General features: G+C 51.4%; 2 protein-coding genes across 8 annotated transcripts in view; both read left to right on the top strand.

The window, feature by feature from the left end:
* The first annotated feature begins 207 nt into the window (after window positions 1-207).
* LOC310889341 (cilia- and flagella-associated protein 53-like) lies at window positions 208-12,380 on the top strand. Of its 5 annotated transcripts, none has more exons than XM_083816657.1 (8): window positions 208-331; window positions 1,375-1,604; window positions 2,576-2,749; window positions 6,015-6,318; window positions 8,362-8,580; window positions 9,681-9,894; window positions 10,350-10,452; window positions 11,806-12,380. In XM_083816657.1, the coding sequence occupies exons 1-8, from the start codon at window positions 236-238 to the stop codon at window positions 12,053-12,055; spliced, it is 1,590 nt and encodes a 529-aa protein (XP_083672783.1). In that variant the 5' UTR covers window positions 208-235; the 3' UTR covers window positions 12,056-12,380. The 5 variants fall into 5 exon arrangements, with proteins under 5 accessions (XP_083672783.1, XP_083672782.1, XP_083672785.1 ...); XM_083816656.1 differs by having other exon boundaries at window positions 9,678-9,894; XM_083816659.1 differs by having other exon boundaries at window positions 277-416; window positions 9,678-9,894.
* A 3,494-nt stretch (window positions 12,381-15,874) lies between these two features.
* The window catches only part of LOC310889063 (unconventional myosin-Vb-like), an 85,406-nt gene continuing 74,228 nt past the window's right edge, over window positions 15,875-27,052 (top strand). For 2 of the 3 annotated variants that reach the window (XM_083816060.1, XM_083816063.1), the window contains exon 1: window positions 15,875-16,024. In XM_083816060.1, coding sequence (XP_083672186.1) covers window positions 15,998-16,024 — 27 coding nt within the window. In that variant the 5' untranslated portion in view covers window positions 15,875-15,997. Of the gene's footprint in view, window positions 16,025-26,616; window positions 26,641-27,052 lie in introns of those variants that run through there. The other variant, XM_083816061.1, reaches the window with a different exon arrangement.

Below are 27,052 nucleotides of genomic sequence, written 5' to 3'. Positions count from 1 at the left end.
CCTCTCAGGAGCCGCGGGAGGGCACGGGGAGCCGCATTCCCGCGCAGCAGCCCCAACCCGCGACGCGTTATGGCGATATCTCGACGTGACGACAGGACAACGCCCCCACCCCCGGCCGCCATTTTGTGCCCCCTCAGGCGGCGCGAAGCATTGCGCATGCGCGGCCCCCTCCCCCCGGCCGGGCTCCCGCCCTCTCTGAGCGTCCCTTGCGTCGTGAGGTCACTTCCGCTTCGCCATGGCAACGGCAGAGGCTGCGGCCGCCATGACGGCGCGGAGGGGCCCGGGGTGGCGGCGGGAGGTGCTGGGGCCCGGCCCGCACTCCGTGGCGCTGGTGAGCGGCCGGGAGCCGCCACCGGGGGCTGGAGACCCCAAGGGGGCCCCTCTTGGCGTGGGGCTGGCCGCGGGGCCAGCAGGCGGCGAGGCCAAGCCCGGGCTGAGGGCGTGTGGCCGGGTCGGGGCTGGGGGTAAGGCCGTCAGGGTGGTCCCGCTGAGGTGGACAGGTTGAGATTTAAGGTATGAGGTGGATAAACAGGCAAGTTGTAGCTCCTCCAGGCCTTTCGTGCTGCTCTTGTGGCGGTTTTCAGCTGAATGTGAGCCAGCAGTGTGCTCAGGTGGCCTAGAAGGCCAACAGCATCCTGGCTTGTATCAGAAACAGTGCGGCCAGCAGGTCTAGGGGAGTGATTGTCCCCCTGTACTCGGCTCTGGTGAGGCCGCACCTCGAGTACTGTGTTCAGTTTTGGGCCCCTCGCTACAAGAAGGACATGGAGGTGCTTGAGAGAGTCCAGAGAAGGGCGACAAAGCTGGTGAGGGGTCTGGAGAACAAGTCTTAAGAGGAGCGGCTGAGGGAGCTGGGATTGTTCAGCCTGGAGAAGAGGAGGCTCAGGGGCGACCTTATCGCTCTCCATAGGTACCTTAAAGGAGGCTGTAGCGAGGTAGGGGTTGGTCTATTCTCCCACGTGCCTGGTGACAGGACGAGGGGGAATGGGCTAAAGCTGCACCAGGGGAGGTTTAGGTTGGATGTTAGGAAGAACTTCTTTACCGAAAGGGTTGTTAGGCGTTGGAATGGGCTGCCCAGGGAAGTGGTTGAGTCACCATCCCTGGAGGTCTTTAAGAGATGTTTAGATGTTGATATGGTTTAGTGGAGGACTTGTTAGTGTTAGGTCAGAGGTTGGACTGGGTGATCTTGGAGGTCTCTTCCAACCTAGACAATTCTGTGATTCTGTGTTTTGGGCTCTGTGTTACCCCTGGTTACCATAAACCCTTATGGACTCGGTCCCCAACTCGATTAAAAAAAAGAATAATTGTAATTTCGGTCCCCAACTCGATTAAAAAAAAGAATAATTGTAATTTCATCAGACGTTCTTTCTGTTGCAGAGAGCCAAGCCCCCTAAAGAACGAAGACGTGAAAATTTTGCCTTGGCCCGCAGAGAGAAAGAACAGGAGCTCCTGGAATACGCCGCTCTCCTAAAGCTCTACAGGCAGTGTCGCAGCATCCATGAGTGGCAGCAACGCAACGAGCAGAAATGGCTGCACGGAGCTGTGCGGAGAAAGGTTGAGGCGGCGATGCAGGAGTATCAGGCAGGGACTGATGACAGAAGAGAGAGGTAGCAAGCAAGGAGCTAAAATCAATGTCTGCCCTGCTATTTTCCACTTCACCGCGTGCTTAGAGGAGCGATTGTGGGGGAAAAACACTCAGTAGAGCTCGGCTCTGTGCCTCCCCCCCGGCATTACGGCATGGCCTTCGTTATTCCTTGGACTGGAAAGCGTGGGCGTGCTTATTTGTCAGGCAGGCAGCAACGCAGAGCAAAGAGGAGCTTTTGGGCCCTTGTTACCAGTACAATTCACAACAACAAAAAGCTAAAAACCGGAACCACAACAGAATCGGGCTGTGCTGACCTTAGAAAAAAAAAAAAAACAAACGTTTTCTCAGTTGTTCTTTTTATAGTAAGCGGCTTTGCGGCTGTGAACTGGAAGGAACTCGCTGAGATCTTGTGGCCCTGCTCAGCAGGGCCACCTAGCGCAGGCTGCTCAGCGCCGCGTCCTGTCGGGTTTTGGGTATCTCCAGACACGGAGCGTCCACAGAATTTCTGGGCAGCCTGGTCTGCGTGTGGCCACCCTCACGAGAAAAACCTGTTCCTTTGTGGACAGGTGGAATTTCACGTTTTGTTTTCTCTTGTCCTGCCACTGGGCACTCCGAAGAGCCTCCCTCTTTTTTGTGGGAGACTCGTACGCACTTGATGAGCTCCCCCTGGGGCCTTCTCCTCTCCGGGCTGAATGCTCCCAGCTCCCTCAGCCTCCCCTCAAACAAAAACCCCTCCGTTCCCTTCATCATCTCTGTGTTCGCTGGCTTCTGTTCAGCTCGTTCATCGCCCCCAGTCAGCCCCAGCGTGCCCTCAGGTGCAGGACTTTGCCTTCCCAGTGTTAAATTTCACCAGGCTTGGTGCCGAGCTGCCAAAGATCCCCCTGCCACCTTTACAGGGACGCATAAATTGTGAGGGGAAGAGTGCAGTCCGTTACTTAATCATTCAACAGATAAGTCGTTCTGGTTTTTATTGAAGCGTTTCCTTCGTTTCAGGCTTCGCGAGCTTCTGGAGGCAGAGGAAAATAAGTACTTCGCTGAGATGGAATCGTCTGAAGAAACTCTGCTGGAGAAGCAAGCGAAAATGAGGGAGCGAGCAAAATTATTGAGAGAGGAGAGGGAGAAAGAAAGGCAGCAGCTGGTGGCTGAAAAACGGGAGCAGCAGTTCAGGTAGGTCCGGAACAATATAAAATAGAGTTTGGGGGAGGAAATACTAAACAGCAACGTAACAAGAAGGTGACGAAGTGCAGAAATCCTTGTCCTGTGTGGGCATCCCCACGCTCCCGCCCCCCGCCAAATCATGGAGGGTTTATTTGGCCTAAATCACGCTTATTAAGCTCACGTATGGAAAGTCCTTGAGCAGATGGGATTGCCCAAGGTGGCTGTTTTTATTTATTGCCCCCTTCTCAAGGACACCGGCAAGCTGAAGTTGTAGCGCAACCTGAAATCCCCTGCCCAGCCTTCCTGGATGCCAAGTTTGGCAGCGACCTTGGAAGCCGTTAAGGTTTGCAGGTGCTCCTCAGGTCCCGAGGCCTTGGCATCACACCTGGCTCGTTCAGCTCTTGGCAATCTGGTTCCCTGAGGAAGGGATGAAAATGATGTTAATGCAATCCTGCCCTTTCCCTCTGCGAAACCGAACGTTGAACCCGGTGGGAAAGGCTTGGAGTGTTTCACCGGGGGCTTGAGCAGTCTTTTGTCTGCCACTCATCGGTGTCTTTAAGAAAAAAACAACCTGCAACGTCTTAAAACTGGCATAAAACCTCAATCGCCTCCTTTTTCTTGCGGTAACATCAGGAGTGTTCGCGCAGAGGACGTTGCTATCGCAGCGACTGGACGCGGCGGCCGTAAAACGAAGAAATAGCCGGGAGGGGCGGGGAATAAACGCGCTTTCCGTCTTTGGGAAGCGGCTCCGCGCAGGCACAATTTGAACGTTAAGAAGCTTAGGGTAGCAAAGCGAGGAAGAAAAGCAGCCATCTGGGAGAGCAGATGTTTATACGTCGCTCGAAAAGCCGCTCAGAAGGAATTTATTTTGATGAAATCAAGCAAAAATGAATTTATATTAAAATTCGAACCGTGCCAAGCTTTTATTGAACTTCTCCTCTTCTCCGAGAACTCAGTTAAATTCAGATTAGTTCATAAACGTGGAGAAGAAGAAGTAATAAACATGGAGAAAAAGAAGTAATTCTTTATTCTTTCACTGCTGGGAGAACTTTGAAGCCGTTGCGTTAAGGTAACACAGGTCTTTCAAACGGCGTAAGATTCCCAATCTTAATTACGGTACGTTTTTCTCAGAACATTTGAGAAACGTGTTTTTCGTGAGTACCGATTAGTCCAGTAGTCCGTAATCACCATTAACGTCTACCTGGGAGTCGGAAGAACGATCCCAGGGTTAAAAACGTAAGAAAAATGCTGACTGTGGGAGGTTTCATTTTAGAGATTAGACGCTGGTGAAGGGGGACTTGACAGATTACAGCCGTCTCTTCTAGGTCAAGGTTAAAAGGTCAGAAATGCCTCCTGAATATCAAGCCAAGTGAGAATTTTGCAGTTTATAAGCCACAAGTAATTGTTATCGGGCTGGCTTACCACGGAGCGTTATTGGCAAAGCTTTTGGAAGATCTTGGTAGCCACCGTGTAATTATTACACCTTGGTGGTTGCCTCAAGCACGTGTCCGTGAGCCTAGGAGCCGTGCTCGTTAGCACGAGGTGAGTGGGAGGTGGTGGAGGAGCTGTGTCGAGTAAAGAAGAAATTATTCCTTTCCAATTTCCCTGTCGAAATAATCCCGCTGAGGCCGGGGAATATAAAGCAAACGAGCAAAGGTCGGATTTAGAAATAAAGAAGACGTAACAGCTGACCTCAGGGGAGGTCAGATTTGTTTCTGTAGCCTCCGTGTAGGTGCGAACCCCCGGTATTTGGCCCCCTCCCGGTGCAGTCACAGATTTCTTGCGATGTCTGCTGTGAATTTGGAAAATAGCGTTGCGGTGATCTGCAGAAGGTGGTTTCATTCAGCAGGAAATCGTGAGCTATCCTCCAGCTTTACAGCACGGCCGCATGTCTGTCACACACCCTTAGGGCTCAGAGACCTTTACTGCTTGTAGACCTCTACCATTTTCAGCTCGTTTCACATTCTGAGCGTGTGAAAGTCCACGTCCTGGTTTTAAAACAGGTTTAAAATGTTTGTTCGGGTTCAATTTTGTTTGGTTGTTTAGAAATTTTAAAAGAAATTTTAAAAGAAATTTTGAAAGAAATTTTGAAAGAAATTTTGAAAGAAATTTTGAAAGAAATTTTGAAAGAAATTTTGAAAGAAATTTTGAAAGAAATTTTGAAAGAAATTTTGAAAGAAATTTTGAAAGAAATTTTGAAAGAAATTTTGAAAGAAATTTTGAAAGAAATTTTGAAAGAAATTTTGAAAGAAATTTTGAAAGAAATTTTGAAAGAAATTTTGAAAGAAATTTTGAAAGAAATTTTGAAAGAAATTTTGAAAGAAATTTTGAAAGAAATTTTGAAAGAAATTTTGAAAGAAATTTTGAAAGAAATTTTGAAAGAAATTTTGAAAGAAATTTTGAAAGAAATTTTGAAAGAAATTTTGAAAGAAATTTTGAAAGAAATTTTGAAAGAAATTTTGAAAGAAATTTTGAAAGAAATTTTGAAAGAAATTTTGAAAGAAATTTTGAAAGAAATTTTGAAAGAAATTTTGAAAGAAATTTTGAAAGAAATTTTGAAAGAAATTTTGAAAGAAATTTTGAAAGAAATTTTGAAAGAAATTTTGAAAGAAATTTTGAAAGAAATTTTGAAAGAAGGAAAACAAAGAAATATCAAAAAGAAAACATAAAAGAACATCAAAGAAATCTTGCAACTTCTATGAAATATGCCACAAAACTTCAAATCTCATAAAATTCTAGTGGTTCTTGTTTAGCAGTGTAACCTAAATTTCTGCTGTTAAATGGTTTTCAGATTGGGACTTGAGCTTTTAAGCGACTAGTAAACCTAGTCTAGGTCTTCATTTGCATGACGAGCAACCTGAGTGTTTGAACAAGGGTGTTTTATAGGTTAAAAATATGCGTGTGTATATAAAAAAAATCCCACATAATTCATGTTCTGACTGTATACGCACATGCATCGTATATATAAAGGAATAGACGGTGAGTATATGCATATATATTGTGCGTGTGTGGGTTTTTTTAGACAAATGCCAATACAGGACCTGCTTTTCAAGTCATTAACGTCAAAATCTCCATGAAATCAGGTTTTCAGTCGTTCCTTATGACTCAGAAGGAATCGGTGCCAGACCAGGTGCAGGAATCAGCATCCTGAGCTGCAGTCTTCCATGTAGTCATGAGCCGGAGCCCTCCATCCGTCATGGATCGCCAAATTTGCTTGTTAATTTGATCCCCCCGACCCACCTTTTCCTTTTTTAACCTTTATTTTGCCGTTCAGAGAACAATGCGATGAGCTCCGCGTGCGGTGGCTGAAGGAGCATCAGAAGGAATTGTGTGCGGACCGGCTGGCCCAGCTAACTCTGAAGGAGGAACTGAAAAAACAGCAGGAGGAGGAGGAGCAGATGTTTGCGGAGCTTTGGAAGGAGGACAGGCTGGCTAAGGAAAGGCGAGAGGCGGCGGATATGCAGAAATTGTCCGAACGGAATCGGGAAATCCTGGACGTCCTCGGCGCCCAGGTAGCAGTGCTCAGTGCTCACAAAGAGGAGGCGAAGCGGCTGAAGGAAGAAGAGGCTCGACTGCTGGTAATTTCCGCATCATCCTCAATTATGTTCTTTGAAAGTCCCTTCTAATGTTAGGCTTACTAGACGCGTGGATGAATCCGTACCTCATTTGTATCTTTGCTGATTCCGTTAGGATCCGAGACTCTCCTATTATGCTAAGCCTCTTTTCCAGAGCCGTGGCAAACGGGTTCCTGTTTACAGAGGGAAAAACGTCCTTTGAAACTTAGCACGTAATGGATTTTAGCATTCAAAGCTTCCAAAAGCCTTTGTGGGAAACGGAAACGGTGGTAAGCTTTTTTTTTTTTGCCAGACGCATTCCGAATCCTGGTTTCCTGGGGGATGGATTCTGGCATCCCAGCTGTAACGCACGGTACGGGAGCCCGGTGCCTGAACACGGGGAGCGGAGCAGGCCGGCTGCCAGTTTGCAGGGTCGTCCAACAGCCCAAATTGCAGATCGGGCACCGGGAGTGAGCGCGAAGCCTACCTGCAGCTCCCGGGTGACTGTTCTCAGCCCCTTCTCTCACTGCTCCTCCCCAGCGCTCTGATCCGACAGAGCTGTGAGCGCTGCGAGCCAAACCCCTGCGGGGGGGAGGTTGCAGAGCCTGGTGGTGCGCTCGGGGCCCTGACACGTACACGAGGAGACGTGCGTATGAAACACCCCTGCCGCTTGCTCCCCAGCCGACTCGATTTTGGAATCTACGTCCTGTCTTTCCACCCTTCCATCTTTTTTTTTTAATTTTATTTTGAAAGTCCACTCTTTAACAGATAGAACTCGGCAAGCGGCGTCTAAAAGCTGTCTCCTATTTAGGGGTGCCACATCGTGGGAGGAATTTGGCTCACTCGGTCCAACTGTTCTGGTGTTTTGTCCTCTTTTGTCCTTGTCTCTTCCCGTTCTGGACCTGATATAGTTGAGCTGACTTCAGTGGAGCATTATTCAGCGTTGGTTTTGTGATTTGGTTCAAACTTCGTCTTCATTTTGCAGCTCTGTATGTGTAGCAATTGGATGGTCGTGCAGGGCACTGAAAGCTGATACGGGCAAGATAAATATTCCACTGCTTTTTAAAATATAATGACAAGATTTTTTAAAAATAATTACAATAATGAATCCGAAGCTCTAAAAATCCTGGCTGTAAGCCGAGTCTTATTCCAAGTCGAGTTCTTATTCCAAGCTAGACTGCAATGTTGCACTCGTTTAAAACGATGCAGAAGAAAAATTCTTTTCCTGTAACGATTTTTAAGGCGCTGCCAGCCCTCCCAAAATAAAAAACACTTCTACTTAACTGGCCTTTTCAGAAAAAAAAATAATAAAAATAGAGGAAATAGAAATAGGAAAAGAAATTCGAATAGGAGGCTTCGTAGCTTCCCCTGAAGACAGCTGTTCTGAGCTCCATCAAGAACAGAAATTTGTGGTGAAGCGGTTTAATTTCTGGAAAAAAAACCAAAAAGGGTCAAAAAGGACCCTTCAGAGGGTCTCACCCTTAGCTACTTTCCTACAGCTTCCCCGTTGGGTTCCTTATTCAGTGCCTCAGATAATATATACTGAGTTTCAAAGCTGTTTTTCCGGCTTCTGAAAGTAAATTGGGCTGGTCGGGCAGATAGCAGCGTAGCTTTGGCTTCGAAACGCTTCGAGAGTCAGAGCGGGTGCTTTGTGATAACATAAACAGATAACACACGCAGAAACGGGGAGGAACACGCGGTTCTGTTACTGGTTAGTGGCTGTGGCTGTGTTTAAAGAGTTGGATGGAGATCATACGTGCTGCAAAGACACCGGTTTCTCTGAAGAGGTGTCTGTCTGTCTGCCTGAAGTATTTGGAGTCTGGATGTCAGGCATTCCTGTGATAATTAAAGAGAAAATCCTGAATTCTAAGGAAGGGTATGGTAAAACGTTTGTACTTGAACGACTTTAATGGATAACACTCACTCCAAAATTCTCTATTTTTAGAAACAATAACGTTTTTTAATATTTATCTTTGCTCTTCGGTGGTCCAAATAAACTAATCCTAGCCGTCGCTTTGTTTGAAGTTACGGAACGATTTTGCAAGCGGGCTGTTTTTCCTTTCGTAGGAAGAGCAACAGCAGCTGCTTAAACTAGAAAACGAAAAACTTCAAATGGAGAAATTACAGAAGCAGAAGGAATGCAGGGATATGTTGCTCGGCGCAGCAGAGGACAAGAGGAAGCGGCTTAATGAAGAAAAAGAAGGCGAGCTTGCCCTTGAGATGAAAACCTTAGAAAAATCTCCTTGGAAACCTGAGGAAGACCCTGGGGAGAAAATGAAAAGAAAAGTAAGGGCTGCAGGTTTTAATTCGGAAGTTTTGGGACAACACCTCACCTGGACTAATTCTGTTGCTCTTTGTGGAGCTGCACAGTATAAATGAGATCAGACGCGAGACCTTTTTCTGTGATCAAGTCGATTCTTTTGTCGCGTAGCCTGGTGCCTCTCTTCCTGCCAGCACTCTGCTTCTCTAAAGAAACCCATTATCTGTTAAAATCGCAGCAGGGACTTTGAATCCTGTCTTGCGATCAGCAAAGCTACCAGTCTAGATGAAAACTGGGGGTTTATAGAAAACCCTGGATTCCCGCCCCTCCAAGCTGATTTCTTTCGGTATAAACCACGTGAGGTTTTTAGTCCTTACACTGCATGGACGCAGTGGAGATTAGGGAAGCTTTTTTGTTTGTCTGTCTCACGGACCTGATTTATTAAATATTTGTAATTGCAGAGGAGAGTAAATATTTGACGTGTTCTGGTTTATTAGACTACTAAGAAACAGTTTTAAATGTTTTATTACTAGCTAGATGTGTAGGTGCAATGTTTCCCGTGGAATATCTCGGAGAGGCTATGAAACCGTGGATGTATCTGTCAGTTTTTGAATTTAGAACAAGTCAATTGTCCAACTTCAAGGCGAAAACGGATCCCAAGGTAGCTTGATAACAGAGCAGGGAGCTGTGTTCTTCACTCTGCTCAAGGTGTTTGGAAGACAGTGTGGGTTGGGAAAGTTTTATAAACATTCTCTGTAATCTTCAGCCAGTTAGACCTTGGCACAAAGTTAGAAGAGACGGTGTTTATTTGTTACTGCGTTTACGTGGCTCCTAATGGCGGTGAGTGTCAGCCGTGGAAAATATTTGCGAAATTTCTGTGGTGCGGGCAGCTGAGCTGTTAAGAGGGATCGCTCTGTTTTTCTTCTTCCCTTACGCTCTTGTCCAGGCTTTGTCGATTGCCTGGGAAACGCGTTCTGCGCAGCTCGTCTGGTGACAGGGCTTGGAACGCAGCTCGAGGCTCCTGCTTGCCACACTGGCCACAAACCCCCACTTCTCTTCGCCTTTTTTGAAACACATCTTTGAACCCTTTTACTCAAACCTGCAAATGTTTGTGTGCTTGCAGCAGGAGCTGTTCAAGGAGCAACAGGCTTACCGGGCACACCTGGCTCAACAGCTGGAGGAGGAAAAACAGCGAGAAAAAGAAGCGGACAAGTTCCTCGAGGAAGAGAGGGCGAAGGTTTGGGCCAAGAAGGCCGAGCAAATGCGGTTAGAAAAGGAGGCCAGAGAGCAGCTGCTGAAAGAGGTCTTGCATACGAGACAGCTACAGATTGAGGAGAAGAGTAAGTAATAATAGCTGTCTGTGCACCAAACCTACTGCGGGAACGTGAGGCTTGGCAAAGGCACGCTGCTTTTGGGAAGACCGTCTAGCCCGGTATGCACGGGCTGCATGGATGAGTGGACAACAGCGCTGCTGTCCCTGAATCTCCTTCTGAAACTTTCCTCCTCCAGGCAGTCCTTACGCTCGTTTCCCATTGCTGTCACCAGAACGAAGCAAGGATTGCGTGAGGAAGCAGTTCTTATTACTATTATTATCTCGAAGTTGTGTTAAATCTTTGCTATCAAGACGGGACAAAAGCAAATAAGCTGAGAATACGCTTCCCGTTGTTTGGGTGCCTCCTCAGAAACAACAAAGCTCAGGCTTGCTATTTAGGCTGCTTGGCTCGCATGCAGTCTCCTTTTCCCCTCGAGCTCAGCAGTGCCTTTATCTTCTAAAAGTATTTGTGTGTTTTTCCAGTGCAGAGGAACGCAAAGGAGCAGGAAGAACTTGCTCAAGAGAAGAAGTTACTAGCCGAAGCCATCGCAGAACTCAAACGCGTAGAGGAAGAAAAATGGGCAAGGTATTTTTCTTTATGCCGTTGGTTCGTTGCATTGCAGATCAACCTTTTTAAGTCTGTGAGCTGGAGAATTCTCGTTTTTAAGTAGCCGTGTAGGAGCACCGGGTAGGCTTTTTTCCCTTCACAGAGGCTCTGCCGTGGTGCAGCCCGTCGGTTCCAAACTGCGTTGTTAATTGTGTTTATCAAACGCCTCCCCTCGTATTCCGAGCTGTCGTTAGGAGTGGCTGAGGTGCGGGGAGGAAGGCTTAATGAAAGGTTAGGTCGTTACTTACCGAGGAGAACGAGTGTCTTCAAGTTATTGCTAAACCCCACCCACGCACCTCCCTTGAACAGTCGCGGCGTCAGCCACCGAAACACCGGACCCCGTAACCCAGCTGCACGGGGTTCCCCTTACCTTGCAGTTCCTCGGGGTGAGAGAATATTTTTTAATCGCAGTAGCCGAAACGCTCCTCTGGGTGTCGTGCGAAACCTGGGACAAAGGGCCTTATTTCTCTCACCCCGTTTCCCTTTTGTGCTTCTGCCCTTTCTCCACACCCGTTCGTGGGACGTGACTGAGTAACTCCTTCCGGAGCTAGCGTCGCTTGCGTTCCCTGATAAATTTATTGATAACCGTCTCCTGGATGTGGCAGATATCTCGCCCTCTGCGAGCAAACGTTCGGGTCTTCGCTTTGAATCTGCTTCGCTTAGCAAAGAGGGCACTGAGTGGTTCCGCTGTGTCGCACGTACTTTGATTAAACTATCGGGTTTTCAAGAGTCCGGGCGAGTCTTTTTGACTCCCGAGCAGGTAGGTGGGCTTCCAGTGCTGCTCCGGAGGACGGTGAAAGTGACATGTGAATCTCAAGGTAGGGTGGAACAACGATTTCTTGGATTCAACGATTTTTAGGACGGCCGTTTCCTACAGCGTTAGCACAACGCCGGACAAGAGCCTGCGCCCTGCCTCGCCCGCTGGCAGGAACCCGTTGTTACCTGCGCAACGAGGGAGTGGAAACTGGGCGTGAGGCCGCTTCAGCGGTGAGCCCGAGCTAGGGGAGGACTGAAACCCGACGCGTTCTCCGGCCTCTTGCTGCCGCTGCGAGGGGCAGGGGAGGCGTGCTGATGGCAAGGGGGGGTTCTCGCTCTTGTGGTTTTTTTTGGTAAGCACTAATTTTGTGGTCTGCTCTGTAATACGCAACAGAATTCGTGCTCTGAACAACGTATGGTTTGCTCGTAGTAGCACAAGTCACTCTCGACTCCTAAGAAGGATTTTGAACCTTCCTTTGGTCTGAGGTTGAATGATAACAGATTTAAAAAGTTACGCTTTTATTTTTTTTTTTTAACCCACGCTTCGTAAACAAGCTATTTACGTGTCGTTTCCAGAAAAGCGAAGGAAGCAAAAGAATACCAAGGGCAACTCAGGGCTCAAATTGCCTATCAGCAACAGGCCCGTGATGCTGAGGAGGAAGAGAAAAAGCAAGAATACGAATTGGGTCTAGCAGAAGAGCGAGCCTACCGAGAAAGGATACGGGACGTTCTGTCAAGGCCTTACGAGAAACTAGCAAAAATTCACCCTTTGAGAAGAAAACTGATGTCTAACTCCCAAGAAGATCGCTTAACTATGCCATTTTAGCTCACTCTCGGTTGCCTTTAAAAGCCTTTTCCAGGCGTGTTTGTAACTGATTCGAGTTTGACCCTTTCTCCCCTGTGACGCTCAAAATATTTAACTGAATGCAAGAAATATATTTTTTAATTTCTTTTCCCCGCTCTGCTTTCTTTGACAAGATCTGAATCAGAGCGTTTGACGCTTTAATACAAAAACACTCTATGCTCTCTGCAGCGTAATTATTATGACGACGTGAACGACGTGCAGGCGTTATTTAAAATCAAAAAAAAAAAAAAAGAAAACTTTGTAGAAGAGTTTCGGCAAACTTTTATTAAAACACCTTTCAAGCTGCAAATATTTGCGAAACCTTTTTTTTGTGTGTGTTTAGACAAAAGGCGCTCGGTGACTTACCTTCCTTTTCCCTCTTAAATCCATGAATCTGTTTTACTCTGGCTGGAGAGCGAAGAGTTCATAGTGCCTCGTGTGTATTCTGACAGCTGTTGGATGACTTGCGGAACACCGGAGTCCCAAAGCTAGTCCGCGAGACCTCTTCTTGCACAGATTTAATTGTGCACGTCTGAAGTCATCCTTTTCTTGGGAAAAAAAATGTAATTATTTATCCTTTTGGTGGCAACTCTGCCTCTTCGGGCTGTCTTGGGTTGCCTCCGGTGCCGTAGTGTGAACGTACGGAGTGGGGGACCAGAGCACCAGTAATATTTTCAGACAAAGCGGCCCCCAGATTAACGGCCAGGTTGTTTTTTGTGCAGGAGGAGCAGCGGGTGATGCAAGGAGGCCAGGTGGGAGTAAGCCAGCCCTGTGACATTCCTCTCGGCCAGCTTCTCCGGTCTGCGTTTCGTTATTTTCTCCTCTTTGCTTTTAAGAGGAGGGAAGAATCCGTTTATGTCCTCGTGCCCTTTCTTGCTCGTGGGCTTTGTGATTCAGAAATGTTTTTATCTTTCACATTTTTCTGGTTGAGCCTTTGTTGCTGCTTATCTGCGGATGTTTCTCCTCCCTTTCGCCTCCTGCTATCTCTCCTCCGGCTCCTGTCTTTTTCACCCCTTTCTTCAACTTCCATCCCTCCCTAAGTGTTTCTTCCACCTTCTATTTCCTCCTCACCTTCTCTTTTCAGTATTTAGCTCCTGTTTGGTCCAGTACCAGGACTTCTGGGTGCTCGTTTTGTGGGAATGTGAATGGAGGAGCTGATAATTTGCTGGGATTAGAGCACAGGTACCCCAGCTCCCCCGCCGAGGTAGTTTCATCGGTCCAGAGAGCCCAGGCAGCCACAGGTCTCTGCTCTCACCGCTAGATAAAATTGGCAGGATGATTAAGAGATTAATTTCCTGGACTGCCGCAGACTCCTGGTACGGCCCTGCATAAGCGATGTGGATTTTATTTACTACCATGACCCGTGTTTGGGGGGAAAAAAAAAAAAGAAAAGGCACATAATAGCGCATTTGCGATTCCAGGATTAATTAAAGTACGTTATTAAAGGCCGTCATGGGGTACACGCAGCGCGTGAGAGACACAGAATACCGCACTCGTGAGCGTGCCGAATTGGAGCCATCCAGAACGCTAAGAAATCTTTTTTTTTTTTCGTAAAATAAGAGCTCCGAAGAGGTGGTCGGAGCTATCGAGCATTTATTCATCGAGCATTGCTTCAAAGCAGCCTCTCGATGCCCGAAACGCTCAGGTGAGCGGCGCAGCGAGAACGATTTTGCGCCTCGGGACCGAAGCGTTTCCTTAATTCTACCGCCAAGCGTCCTGCTCCGCTCCCTTCGATGTCCTTGTAGTGGGCTGGGCTGCCAAACCTGCCCCCAAATTGGGGCTCGCGGGGCCCGAGGGCCTCCCGAGCGTCAGCTGCTACTCATGTGCGTGGTATTTCCCCCCCGAGCGGCCGGGGAAGCCGTCGATTAACCGCGGGGGACGCCGCGGATCGGCGAAGCCACCCGGCACGTGCCAGGTGACCTCTCCCCGCTCCAGGGCTGCCAGTGATGCGCAGGCGCTGTATTTAAAAACCACGGGGGTCCTATTTTACCTCGCTGCGTGCTCTCCTGCTGCCAAACACCCCAAATTTTTGGGGGGGGGGTTTGGTTTTGGGGCCGAATAGCCCCAGCAGGTGCCTTCGGAAAGGCGTCGTGCACGCGTAGGGGCGACGAGGTGAAAAGGAAATGATTTTTCTTCTCGCTTCCTCTAGTTTTCCCAGGCTGCCCAGGATTTCAAAGGGTAGGTCTTGAGTTAGGGCTCCCGTTTTGCAGGTGCGCCACCGGCAGAAATTCGTCTCGAAAGCGTGCGACGAGGGCAAGAGCCTTCCCACGCCTCCCAGGGATACAGGGGCGTAATATGAACGGGAAATCTCGCCCGTTCACCCCCAGCTCTTCCTTTAACGTCCCCTGATAACGGCGAAGAAACGGATTCTGGCTCTGGGGTGAGGGAGGAGGAGCTGCTCTCCGCCATCGCGGGGAGGACGCACAGCTCCCAACACCTGCCCGTGCTTCCGAGGAAGCTGCTGGCTCTGTTTTGAGGGGAAAAATAAGAATATCTGGCTCGTTTTCACCTCCGGGCACCTTTGATGTGAATGGGAGAGGTGGTACCACCAAATGCAATTTTAGGGTCGCTTCTCCTTAAGTATTAGGATCAGCGCAAGGCGTTTCTGTCCCCCGAGGAGATAACCTCCGGCAGCTCAGCACCTCGGGGGTTTCGGAGCTGTTTCGGTGTCCTTATTTTCTCTCTTTAATCGAAGTTTGAAGTTTCCGAGGAAACGGAGCCAAGGGCGGGTGGCTTCTTCCCCAAGGGGCCAGCCCCCGAAACCACCGCGGGAGGGATCCCCGTGGTTGCTTACGGTCGCTCGCCCCAGGCACCCCGATAAAGCCACCCCAAAATCCGTGGGGTGCCCAGCAGCGACGGGGAGCCTGGGGACCCGCCTGGGCACCGCTCTGCTCCCGTGGGAAGGGCTTTTGGGGCAGAAATTGGGGGGGGGGGGGGGGGGAAGAGGCACAGCCCCTTTCGCATGGAGGGCGAGCTTGGGGGAAAAAAGCTTGGGAAGGGGAAAAGGGGGACGGGAGTAAAAGGGGGTGGGAGTAAAAGGGGGGTGGGAGTAAAAGGGGGGGAGTAAAAGGGGGGGAAGTAAAAGGGGGGGGAGTAAAAGGGGGGTGGGGGTAAAAGGGGGTGGGAGTAAAAGGGGGGGAGTAAAAGGGGGGGGAAGTAAAAGGGGGGGGGAGTAAAAGGGGGGTGGGGGTAAAAGGGGGTGGGGGTAAAAGGGGGTGGGGGTAAAAGGGGGTGGGGGTAAAAGGGGGTGGGGGTAAAAGGGGGGTGGGAGTAAAAGGGGGGGAAGTAAAAGGGGGTGGGAGTAAAAGGGGGATGGGAGTAAAAGGGGGACGATGGTAAAAGGGGGTGGGAGTAAAAGGGGGGTGGGAGTAAAAGGGGGGGAAGTAAAAGGGGGGTGGGAGTAAAAGGGGGTGGGAGTAAAAGGGGGTGGGAGTAAAAGGGGGTGGAAGTAAAAGGGGGCTGGAAGTAAAAGGGGGCTGATAATAAAGCGGGGATGATAGTGAAAGGGGGATGATGGTAAAAGGGGGACGATGGTAAAAAGGTGGTAATAATAAATGAACAAATAAGCAACGAAACCAATAAGCAGTGAAACAAATAAGGGTAACGAACGAAGAAAAATCAGCAAATGGTGTCAAACAATACGGAGCGAGGGGGGAGGACCCGGCGCCCGGCGGGTCCCGCGGGGCGGCCGAGCCGTGCCACCCCCTTACCTGAGCGGGGCGCGGCGGAGGCGGCGCTGCCTTCGCCTCCTCCTCCTCTTCCTCCTCCTCCTCCTCCTCCTCCTCCACCCGCTCCGGCGGCGGGTGTAAAGGTCGCCCTCTCTGTCGCCTTGTCGCCCTGTCGGGCCGGCGCCCCCCCCCCCCCACCCCATCCCCGTAACCTGCCGGCCCCATGCCCCTCGCCTAGCGCTGCCCATGCCCGGCCATGTCCGCAGCCCAGCTCTACACCAAGGTGAGCCGAGGGGGGGGGTTTGGGGGGAAGATTTATGGGGTTTGGGGTCGTTTCGTTCTGGGAAAAGCGGGGCAGCAACTTGCCTGCCCCCAGGACACCCCCCCCACCCCCCCTTACCTTGCCCCTCTCCATCCCTCCCCTGCGCCGCATCCGCGCCCCGACGCGCGGCTCCCCAACCACCCCCCCCCCCCTCCCCGCGGGGGTTTTGGGGCAAAAAAAGCCGAATTTCGCCCGGTGAACCTCATGAGGGGCTCGAAAGGTGCGGCTCCGAGCCGCTCCTCTTCCCGGACGGGAACTTTTTGACGAATTATTCCCCGTGGTCCCGAAACACCGGGCTGGAGAGGGAAGGAGAAAAACCTGCCGGGAGCGGAGCGCTCCCGGGCGCCTTGGTGGATTTCCCTCTTGGTTTTGCAAATCCCAAATCGTTTATTTTTATTTGTTTGTTATTTTATTTATTTTTTTTCTCAGCAGCAGGCGAGGCCAAGCCGCTCCCTCCTGGCAGCAGGGAGGGGAACATGGCCGATGGGCGAGAGAGGAGCCCAGATTTGTTCCCCAGCGAGCCGCGCTTGTGCCAACGGGGGGGCTGCCAGCCAGCCCGGGGGCTGCCTTTTAGGGCTGGGAGAGGTGGCATTTGATTATTTTCTTTTTTTTCCCCTTGCTCTCCTGCTCTTTTTCTTCTCCTTTTCTCGGTTCTTTTCGTTCCGCTCCGTGCGGCTGCTTCCCAGCGGATCAGTTCCCGCTCTGCCCAGCCGGCCGGCCCCGGATAAGCAAATGGCATTTGCATGCCAGGGTGGAGGTGAGGTGCAGGGGAAAAAAAAGAAAAAAAGAAAATAAAAAAAAGGGGAAAGCGCCCTTGGGCAGGACCCTTCGACCTGCAAAGGGTTTGGGATGACGCCCGGTACCGTGGAGCCACCGCTGTGGGGTCCCCAGCCGAGGTGGGGACGTGCGAGGCAGAGGCTCAGCGAGAAAAGTTCTCGGCTTTGAAACCTTTTTCTGCTGGCAGACCGAGAGACGCCGGCGTCGCCTGCCGTAATAACGAGGATTTTCGGGTTTTAATGAGGCTTTTTGAGGGTTTTCTCCCTGCGAGCGTGGTCAGGGTGGACGGGGGGGACCGATGCTGGGCTGGCACCAGCCCTTTCAAGGAATGGCTTTCTGTCTCCGTGCCAGTCTCCCAGCTCCAACTTCGCTGCGGATTCCTGCTTCTGTACCCAGCTCAGGCGGCCCTTATGTAATAGTGGCGGGGGGGGGGGGCCCGTCGCTTATTTTCGGGGCTGTCCGTATCGCACGGGCGCGGGATGAGTCGCGAATTTGGCAGCTCGTCCTTCGAACCTCTGCGAACGTGAGAATCCCTGCTGGACGCGGCAGGTCTGCCCGTGATTTGGCTGATCTCCTCCTTTTTTTGGGGGGGGGAGCCCTTGTGAACCAAAACCGCGGGTTTTCCACGGCAAAAATCTCCGCGGGAGCCCAGGCGGAGACGCGGTTGGATGCAGACCTCAGCATCTCCGTCGGCCGAGCGCAGGGACGCCACGGCAAGTGGCCCCGGGCAGGAGGCTCGCCGCGAGCGCCGCGCTGTCCCTATCTGTGGGCTGGTTGTAACGGTGGGGTTAGCTGATTCTTAACTTGATGATCGGGTTAATTAGCCCGGGTTGCGCGTTTTTATGCTAGCTTGATTAGGTTTGCGCTCCCGTCCGTCTGCCGAACGGGCGTAAGATGCCTGCGGGTTATCCCGTGGCACCTGGGACGCCACGGGGATGCAGTAGCCGTCCGCGTGCCCTGTTTTCGATTTGTTTTTCATAATGATGAGATTCCTGATGAGCGCCGGTGCTTCAGCGCCGATCCTGCTGCTGGCACCCACCTGCCTCAAGGGGACATTTTGGGGATGCAGCGAAAGCGGGCAAGGTTTGGCCGTGCCGCCGCCCATCACCGGGGCAGGTTGGAGCCGTGCGTGGTTCGCAGATGTCCCCGGGCTGTCCTCTCCAGGCTGCTTTGGGAAAATACCAGGATGGATCACGGTGCTCACCCGTGCATCACCCTTTGCGCGTCCAGCCCCGTGGCCTGAAGCTCCGTTGAGCACCTACGGCTCATCCAGCCCCCAAAAATACCGGGGGGAGAAGACACCCGCTGCCTGCCCTGGGTTTTGTGGCACCCTCTTGCGTTTTCTGGCCCCCTGCACAACCTTACGCACGGAATTGAGGCAAGGAAAAGATGCCGGATGCAGGAGCGCTTCCGTGATGGATTAGGAGAGGACTTTTGGAGCGCAGGATGGCGGCGCCTCCTGGATCACCTTGCCGGCAGGACGGGAACGACGCTTTTTGAGCGAAGATGCGGACGAAGATGCGGATAACCCGGCTGCCTGGAGTCGATACTCCCAGCTAAGTGCCCATCGATCCGCTGCGGGGTGTTGCATTAACCCAGCCACAACATTATCCCCCTCTGAGCCCTTCCTCTGGCTGTGTAAACCAGAAGGAAAGGAACTGCTGAAGGGCCTTTTGTGTCCTCCTGCCGGCTGCAGGAGCTGCGACATGGTTCAGAGACCTCTAACCTCCACTTGCAGCGGGTCTCCTGGGCCCTCAAGGGACACGCAGCACTTTCTTAGCACTTATTTAGTGCTCTTTAGGCCACGCTGATAAACATATTACTCTGAGGAGCTTATCAGGCAGGAGAGGAACCTGCCCTGGAAACATCAGCAGCTGCGAACTCCCGGGGAAGGCCCTTTTTTGCATCACGGCTCACCTGTGACCCTTCAGAAGGCATGACTGGTGTTTAATAGCCCCCCCCCCGTCAAGCGAGATAATTAGCAGCCGTGCCTAATTAGGAGCAGGTGAGTGGCTCCCGAGCAGCTGGTGTGCATCAAGCTTCAGGCACGTGGGACTCTGCGTGGGTAAATAGTTCTGGGGAGACCCCGAGCACGGTTTTCTTGCTCCCCGGTCCTGTGCCCAACAGGAATTCAGTGCCCCTGGGTCCTAGGGGAAGAGGAAGGTGAGTAGAGGAGGCGTGGTGCTATTGAGGGATCCTGTTTGCATAAAAACACTAAAATCGGAAATAGAATAAAGCCCGTTTCAGATGGAGAATGGCTGGAGCTTTGTGGGACCCCGTGCAAAGGTTTTGCTGGGGCTGCTCGCGCGCTCCCGCCACGTCCCCAGGTTCCTCTTGCCCTGTCGCTGACGCTGCTAAAATGCAGCCGAGGCAACCGCAGCTCAATCCCTCTAAGCCCGGGCAGATGCCGGCGTTGTCCCGTAATGGGATAAGAGGGGAAGCTCCCCCGCCACGCGTCCCTCCCTCTGCGAGCTTTGCCTCCGGAGACGCTTGGATTTGCAGCGTGGGGCTCGCTTACGCGCCTGGCCTTCCTCCTTGGCACTCTTCGTGTTGCTAAATCGAACACAAGGACTTTTGCTTCTGGATATCCTGCTCTTAAAGGTGCCTCCTGACCCGTGCTAATTAGAAGTTTAAAGTTTAGCCTCGAAACCTCACGCCCAGCAGCGCTCTGCCTGCCCCGAGCATCGGCTCTGCCTTCTCCTCCAGGGCTGGCGTGCAGCTCGGGAGATGCTCTTCCGAAGTTTTGCAAGCCTTAACGAGTTAGAAACCAGGCTATTGATTTATTTATTTTTTTTCCCCTCCCGTTGTGCAAAGTGACTCTTACTTGCCAAGGATTATTATTATTTTTTTTAATAGGCACCAGACCTTAACGCATGGAAAAAAAAAAATCCTTTCCTAACGTCTAAACTCTGACTTTCGTTTAAAGTTGCCTCGCGAAGTGCTGTAGCGGGAATGGATCGACGGTTTCTGACGCTGGGGAGAAACTTTTCAAAAGCCCAGCTGCCCGGCGTGATCCCCCGCTGGTTGAATGAACCGCTCGGCGTAAACCCTCTGATTTCTGAACGCCTTTCTGGAAACGTTTTGTCCTTCAAGGCTTCCTTAGCGAGTGCCTGTGTGTTGGTTTGAGGCTGAGGAGCAGCTGGGAAGGAGCAGAGAGGATTTTCTGCGTGTTACGCTGGAAAAAAATATTGGGAATAAGTGTGCCAAGAGCTGCCTGGCACCCTGGGGCGGCGTGGAGAGGAGTTAGTCCCATGCAAAGCCTCGGAGCAGGCAGAGCTGCTTTCTTTGCAGCTTTTCTGCCCTTCACGTGACAAATACGTCTTGGAAGCTGGTCTCGGTGACCGTAGTGCTGAGCACGTCAAAGCTTTTAGGACTTTTAATTTCCGTGTGGATGAGTTTGTAGCTTTGTCCTAAAAAAAGAGCGGAGAGCTGGGCTTGGCCTGGGGTGGTTGTGGGAAGCACGGCCCTACAACAGCCCAGTTTCAGCTCAGGGGTGGACTTTGGACCCTCCGAGTTACCGGCGGCGCAATAAACGGCCGATAGCGTGGGTTATCCTCTGCTCTTCGACCTCTTCTGCAAACAGCAGCGTTTCGGGGCGGTTAAAGGGATATCAGCACGAAGCACAGCTGGGATCAGGAAAAGGACTGCAGCGAAACTCAGAGCCCTGGCAGGCGCCCGAAATGTCTGCTCTTCTCCGAGGACAAGTCTTCTTGCTTCGGGTTGCCCAGCTTTGTCTTCTCGTGACCGTTTCCCATCCTGCCAATCCCCAACCGGCCCCTGCGGGGATGGGCACGTCTTCCACCCAGGCGTGGAGCCAGAGAGCCCCGTGTCCTCGCCCTGCCCTGTGACACCCTTACGGAGGTGTGGATACCCTTACGGAGGGGTGACGTGCTCCTGGGATGTGTTAAACACCATTTAGAGGGTTGTCTCGTGGCTGAATCACGGCCATTATTTATCAGAATGACATGTTGCATCCCAGGAATGCGCCCTAGCGGGTTGCGCCTCTTCAAAGCCCAAAGACCCGTAATATATTTTAAGGTCCCTCTTATAAATCTCGAAGGACGGCTCTGGGAAGGTCCAGCTTCGTGCAGAAACCCCACGAGGATGACTTCTTGTGGCCGAGGCGAACCTCCAGGTGCTCTTTTGTCACCCGCTGTACCACATCCCCGGGCGCGTGAGCGGGCAGCTGGAGCGCCGACGTGCTCCTGGGCAAATCGGTGTCAAAAAAAAAAAAAAAAGGGTGAAAAATAAATAAATAAATGCGTGGGATGGCACTTGGGGCGTACAGGCAGGCACAAGGCGAGGTTGCTTTGCCTTTTCTTTACTGCTTAACCTGGGGATGTGGTTTGGACGTGGGGGTGGGTTTGCCCACCTGCTGAACTCTGCAGTTGATGTCCACGGCGAGTGAAAGGTACCGCAAGGCAGCGAGGGGATGCTGAGATACCGAGCTGATAGGAGCGGTTACTTTCAATCTAATTAGGCTGAGTACCTCCCTGGTGGATTTCTGCTTCTTAATTAAACCCCGAGCTCTGATAACGCGGGCGCTGCGCTGGTTTTGGGGTAGGGAGCGTGATGCCCACCCGGGCGGAGGAGCGGTACCCACCGAGAGCTCTCCTGCGGTGTTTTTATGGCCCTTGGCATTATAAACGCCCTGGCCAGAGGGATAGGAAGGCTGAAATACCAGGTTTGAAATGTGCTCGTTTTCTTTTTCCTTTTTAAGCCTTTTGTCATTTGGACCCACCCCAGGTGGGGTGACGACTTGTTCCTCCCTGTGCAGTGGTGAGACGAGCGCTTACATTTCCCCTGCTCTGCTTTATTTTAAAAAAAAGGAAATAAATAAATAAAAAAAAAGGGTGTTTTAAGCATGTAAATCCAAGTTCTAGAAAATATCGACGTGTTTAAAGTGAAATTAAAGCTCTGATGCTTTCCAGAGCTCAACAGCAGCCACCCTCCAGCCCCTCTGTGCTCGGATATTTTAGGGAAATCCTTGCCCGTTGTGGGCATGGTCCCTCGATGCTGGGTGGAGGCGAGTGGAACCTTTGCTCAGGGGAGATCCATTTGCTGAGGGGAAATCCGTTTGATTTTCGAGGTTCTCCACGCTTTCACGGTTGTATTTTTATTTCTTAATCGAAAAAAAGTGCTGTCTGCTCGCAGCCCGGTACAAAGTTTCGGGTCACGTGGAGCGAATTAGCAGAATGCAAGCTCTGCTGGTGTTGGCTAAACTTTGCCCGGGTCTCATCTAATCGCTCGGTCAGGCTGTAACTAATCGCCAGGGTGACCCATTTTTTGCTCTCCCTGTGCTAGGAAAAGACTGGATGTTGTAGCTGACGGAGGAAAGATAGAAAATCCCCGAGACTTCAGTGTGCAAGCGGGGTTTTAACTATTGAATCTTTCCATTCATAAGTTGGTGAGGTTTCAGCCTCTGGAGGTGGTTTCTCATCATTATGCGTTCACAGAATAAAGTTTGAACATTTTTAAAGGAGAAACCTCCTAAAACAGTAAAAAAAAAAAAAAAAAAAAGATTTCATTTTCTCCAGTAATATTTTGGGGGCAATCCGTTGGCAACTCTTTTATCCAGCCTGTCATCTCTCGCCTTATAAACCTCTTTGATGTGGCTCATTCAGGGGAAAAATGGCATTACACGCTGCCTCAATCACTCAGATGTCAGCGAGGATATTGCCTTTGACTAATCAGGGGAAATTTGGGAAGGTTTAGTGATGCCAGGAGACATGACCCACTTTCGGATAAACGCTTTTTCAGACAACGGAGGTTGTGCTACGCAACGGGGGAGGGAGAAGCATTCGCGGGGTAGGAATGAGTATTTACGTCTCTTAATTGTGCTGGCCCTTTTCCAGATTTAGGATGGGTTTCACAAAGCCCGCTCTTTCGACGGCCACATTAAAAGCTTCGAGCATTTTTACCAAGCAGACCAGCGCTTTCCCCAGGTTCAAGTCTTGCTTCTTCTGCCTTTTAAGCCTTGAAGCCAGAAGGCTGTTGGTTCTCTGGGTCCGACCGTGTCGGTGTACACCATTAAATTCTCTGTGAAGGTGCTGTTTTAGCAGGACCTGGCTCCACTCCTCCTGCAGGCACACCGCCTGTGTAATGGAGCAGTAAGGGCAGAGCAAAATCCAGCGGTCGAGGCCGAAAAGAGCCAGCGCGCCCGCTGGGCGTGCTGGAGATAAGAGCAAATCTCAATCACGGTTCATAATTTTAAGCCTTGAATAGCTTTGGAGCTGCCCCAAGTGTTGGAAGAGCGCTGAATTGTATTTGCCTTACGTACTTGAGCCCGAGAAGCAGTCCTGACCCTCGTCTCTTGTGGGTTTTGTACCTAATTTATAACTGCTTTCAACGTTGGCTGCTACAGCGACCCGGTGGGGCAGTCTCGTGGAAGCTGCGGGGCCTACTCGTGCGATTCACCTTAGATGGCTGAATTAGTGTTGTATTGAGGGTGTTTATGGTGTTTTATAGGAGCAAGCTGGTTAAAAGCGGAGGCTTGTTGTTTTCAGGCAGAGCTTGAGAAAGGCCGACGCCACCAGAGGAGCACCTGCAGGTCTTGTGCTCCGGTAAGCAGGCTGCAGCGAGGAGGGGCTGGGGTCTCCCACGGGGCCTCCTCCGTCCCAGAAACGTTTGATTGATCCCACTGAATGTGGGCAGCTGTGGTGGTTTTACTCGGGTGGGCAGCCGAGCTCCACCACGGCCGCTCTCTCACTCCTCCTCCTCAAAGGAAAAGGGGGAGAAAATACGATGCCAAGGGCTCAAGGGTCGAGATAAGGACGGGGAGGTCGCTCAACAATTGTCGTGACGGGCAAAACAGACTCGGAGGAGGGAGACAGTAAGATTTATTGCCTATTACTAACAAGCTAGAGGGGTGAGAAACAAAGGAAAGAAACCAAAAACGCCTTCCTCCCATCTGCCCTCTTCCCCTGCGCTGTGGGGTCCCTCCCACGGGATGCCGTCCTTCCCGAACTGCTCCTGTGTGGGTTTCCCACAGGCAGCAGCTCTCCAAGAACTGCTCCCACACGGCTCCGTACCGCGGGGTCCATCCATCCCCCAGGAGCAAACTGCTCCAGCACGGGTCCCCCACGGGCGGCAGCTCCCCCCAGCCCCCCTGCTCCTGCGTGGGCTCCTCTCCGCGGGCTGCAGCTCCGGCCCGGGGCCTGCTCCTGCGGGGGCTCTCCATGGGCCGCAGCCTCCATCAGTGCAGGTCCCCCTGCCCCACCGGGGGCTCCTCCCCGGGCTGCAGCGTGGAGATCTGCTCCGTGTGGGACCCATGGGTGGCAGGGGGCCAGCCTGCTCCACCATGGTCCTCACCGCAGGCCGCAGGGGACTTCTGCTCCGGCGTCTGGAGCACCTCCTCCCCCTCCTTCTTCGCTGACCTTGGCACCTGCAAGGCCATTTCTCACTCCCAGCTGCTGTTCCCCAGCAGTTTGTTTTTTTTCCCCCCTTTCTTAAATCTGCTCTCACAGAGGCGCAAACAACATCGCTTATTGGCTCGGCTCTGCTCAGCAGCGGGGCCCTTATCTAACATGGGGCAGCTTCTAGATCCTTCTCACAGAAGCCACCCCTATGGCCCCCTGCCACCAAAACCTTGCCCCGTAAACCCACTACAGCAGCCGAGGCAGGTACAAAAATGTGTTTGTGGCAATGAAATCGAAGTGCAGCACTCCGTCTAGCCGAAGGAGCGGCCCGTATCCTCTTGTGTGCCTGGTGGCAGGGAGGGATTTACAGCTCGGTGTCCCCGGTGGTGGTGCGCAACGAAAACCTCCGAGAACGGGCTGAAGCGTCCTGCGAACAGGTTAAGCTGCTTCCCTAAGAAAAAGAGCCCTTGTGAAAAGCCGTACCTTGGGGATTCTCCCCGGGACGGCAGCGCTGGCAGTCGAAAAGTGTTTTGGCAGGCTGTTGTGTGATGGAGGTGAAAAGGCTGGGCACGGGCTTAAATTTGGAGAGCCCCGAGGCGCTGCTCGTCTCAATATCCCGTGAGGAAAAGAGGCAAGGGTACGCATTATTCATCAAAACTGAATCTCAGTGGCTATTCCGATTATTGAGTCGTTGGTTTGAGGTTATTTTATTCTTCAAACAGCCCGCGCTTTAGTTTGCTACGCGTTGCTTTCGTTGATTACATTCTAATAACGATGGGTTGCATCTGATATTCTGAAATTGCTGGGAAAAACGGCTATTGGTGTAGTTTCTGTGGGATATAGAGAGTCAACCCAAGCAGGGAAGTTTGGGATGTGATGGAAAGCCCTTCCACCTGCTAGGCTGAGCTTTGGGTAACTGCAGCTGTCCTGGGTCCCTGGTGCTGCCTTAGGGAAGTCACCGTCCCCCGGGAGCGTCCCCGAGCTTGTCCCCAGCCCAGTGGGGGCTTCAGAAACCTGAAGCACGGCTCTTCTTACTTTGTAAGCCGATAGAAAGTGCATTCCACGTCCTGATTCCTCCCCTTGCAGCTTAATATTACATATATTTTATATATATATATGTATATGAAGTGTATATATATGTGGTAGGCTTTTCTCTGAATTTCTGCAGAAGGACTGCCCCGAGTTTCTCTCTCATCCTACGAGGAACACCTATTGCTTGAGTAAAGTCATGTAATTGTCCCCAAAGCCCAATAATGGCTGGGTTATCCCTGATGTCACCTAGAAAAGCACAACTTCCGTGTGATGTAAGCCCTAGAAAAGAATTGACTCTTGTCTCGCCCGCCCCACCCAGCCGGGTGGGGAAAAAAAAAAAACCCTCCTCCCCTCTTACAGGTGGTTTTGGCTGGTGTGGCGAATGACTGCAGTCCACGTCGGGAATTTGACTTTAATCCCATCGTTGTTCTTGGTGCTTGTTCGTGATGCTGCCCTATAACGTTCAGAAGGCTGCCCCAGGTGGAGGGGCTGCAGCGCGATGCTGGGTTTGGGTGCTATGGGTGCCGCCCCGTGCTGGTGCTCAGCCAGCTCTCACCCTTCAATTCACGGCAACGGGTAAAACGGATTTCATTTGGGGCAGCGAGTTGGAAACACCTTCACCTAAGCTGAAGGTTAAAATTCCTCTAAGCCGTGCAGTCTCCGCGTGAAGCGGAGTTAAAGCTGCTCTGGGTGTTTCCACTCTGCATTTCTGGGGATTCAGCTCTGTGGGTCGTGTTTGGCTTCACACACTGGGGAAAGAAGCATGATATGGAGTCGAGTGCCCCGAACAGCGCTCGTAGGGTGGTTTTTTTTGGTATTCATCTGTTGGTTTGTTGGTCCTCCTGCTGGCTTTCGCTTCCATCCTCCCGTCGGACACGAAGGTGCCGGTGGGTGCCCTCCCGGCTGTGTCTTAGCAAGAAAATCCCGTGATTGCCAGGGTATAAAGGTGGCTCCTGCACGTGTAACGCTGCTGTAGAGGAGGAGGTGGACGAGCGTGCTCATCTTTTCTTGCAGCCTGGTGAGATGACTCTGGCTTGGCTTGCGGCAGCCTGTTTTCCCACTCGCTGCTGGGAGGGAGCTGGCAGGGAGGCGGCGTGCTGTGAAAAGCAATCGCGGTTCGGAGACTAATTGCTGTGGAACTCGAAGCACGGCTTATTGAGCGGCTATTGTCAAGGAGGGTGACGCAATCTTGACGCTGAAGGCTCGGGAAGCGGTTCCTGAAACACAAATTCAGGCTTGTTGCATGCCAGCTACGAGGCGGACAAGTCTCTGCAGATCCGCACGCGAGGCTTGGGGCAGGCTCCGGGCCGGGCAGACGCGTGCCTTGTCCCAAGAAAACACCCAGAAATATTTTTCTGAAAGCTCCCAGCCCGTGGCAGGACGCTTGCCATCGTGGGGAGGATGAGAAAGGTGGGTGGCCGGATGAAAGCGCACTGATGAAGGGACGGCGCTTCAAGGGAGAGCTCTTGGAGGCACCTTACGTGAATTTAAGTTAAAAATAGTTTTAATGTGATTTTTCGTTGTTTTAATTTCATTTTTAAGGCTCGTGCTTTCTTCTCCCCTACGTTCAGCAGAGGAAGCCACCTGTGGGATTAAGGGGATTGCGAGGGGATGGAAACCAAACCCCGTCCTTCCCTCCCGCAGAGCCCTTCTCTGCCCCCCAAGCAAGGGAAGCATTTGAATGATTTTTCTACCCCTTCAGCTATTTTAACTGAAATTATTTATCCTGGTTTTGCTGCCTCTTGACCACTGGTGCCGTTCCCCAGGTATTAAAGGTCTCCCTGCCAGCAAACCTTATTGCTGGAATTTTTTAATTATCGCT

Source organism: Anser anser (genome assembly GCF_964211835.1).
Source record: "Anser anser genome assembly, chromosome: Z".
Classification (NCBI taxonomy): Eukaryota; Metazoa; Chordata; class Aves; order Anseriformes; family Anatidae; genus Anser; species Anser anser.
The sequence above is the reverse complement of the archived record's forward strand: the minus strand, read 5'-3'. Positions and strand labels throughout refer to the sequence as shown.

Coding starts and splice junctions, on each gene's coding strand:
- LOC310889341 (XM_083816656.1), top strand. CDS start 236: ATGGCAACGGCAGAGGCTGCGGCCGCCATGACGGCGCGGAGGGGCCCG. Junction 2,750..6,014: donor AAACGGGAGCAGCAGTTCAG/GTAGGTCCGGAA, acceptor TTTGCCGTTCAG/AGAACAATGCGATGAGCTCC. Junction 10,453..11,805: donor GAGGAAGAAAAATGGGCAAG/GTATTTTTCTTT, acceptor TGTCGTTTCCAG/AAAAGCGAAGGAAGCAAAAG.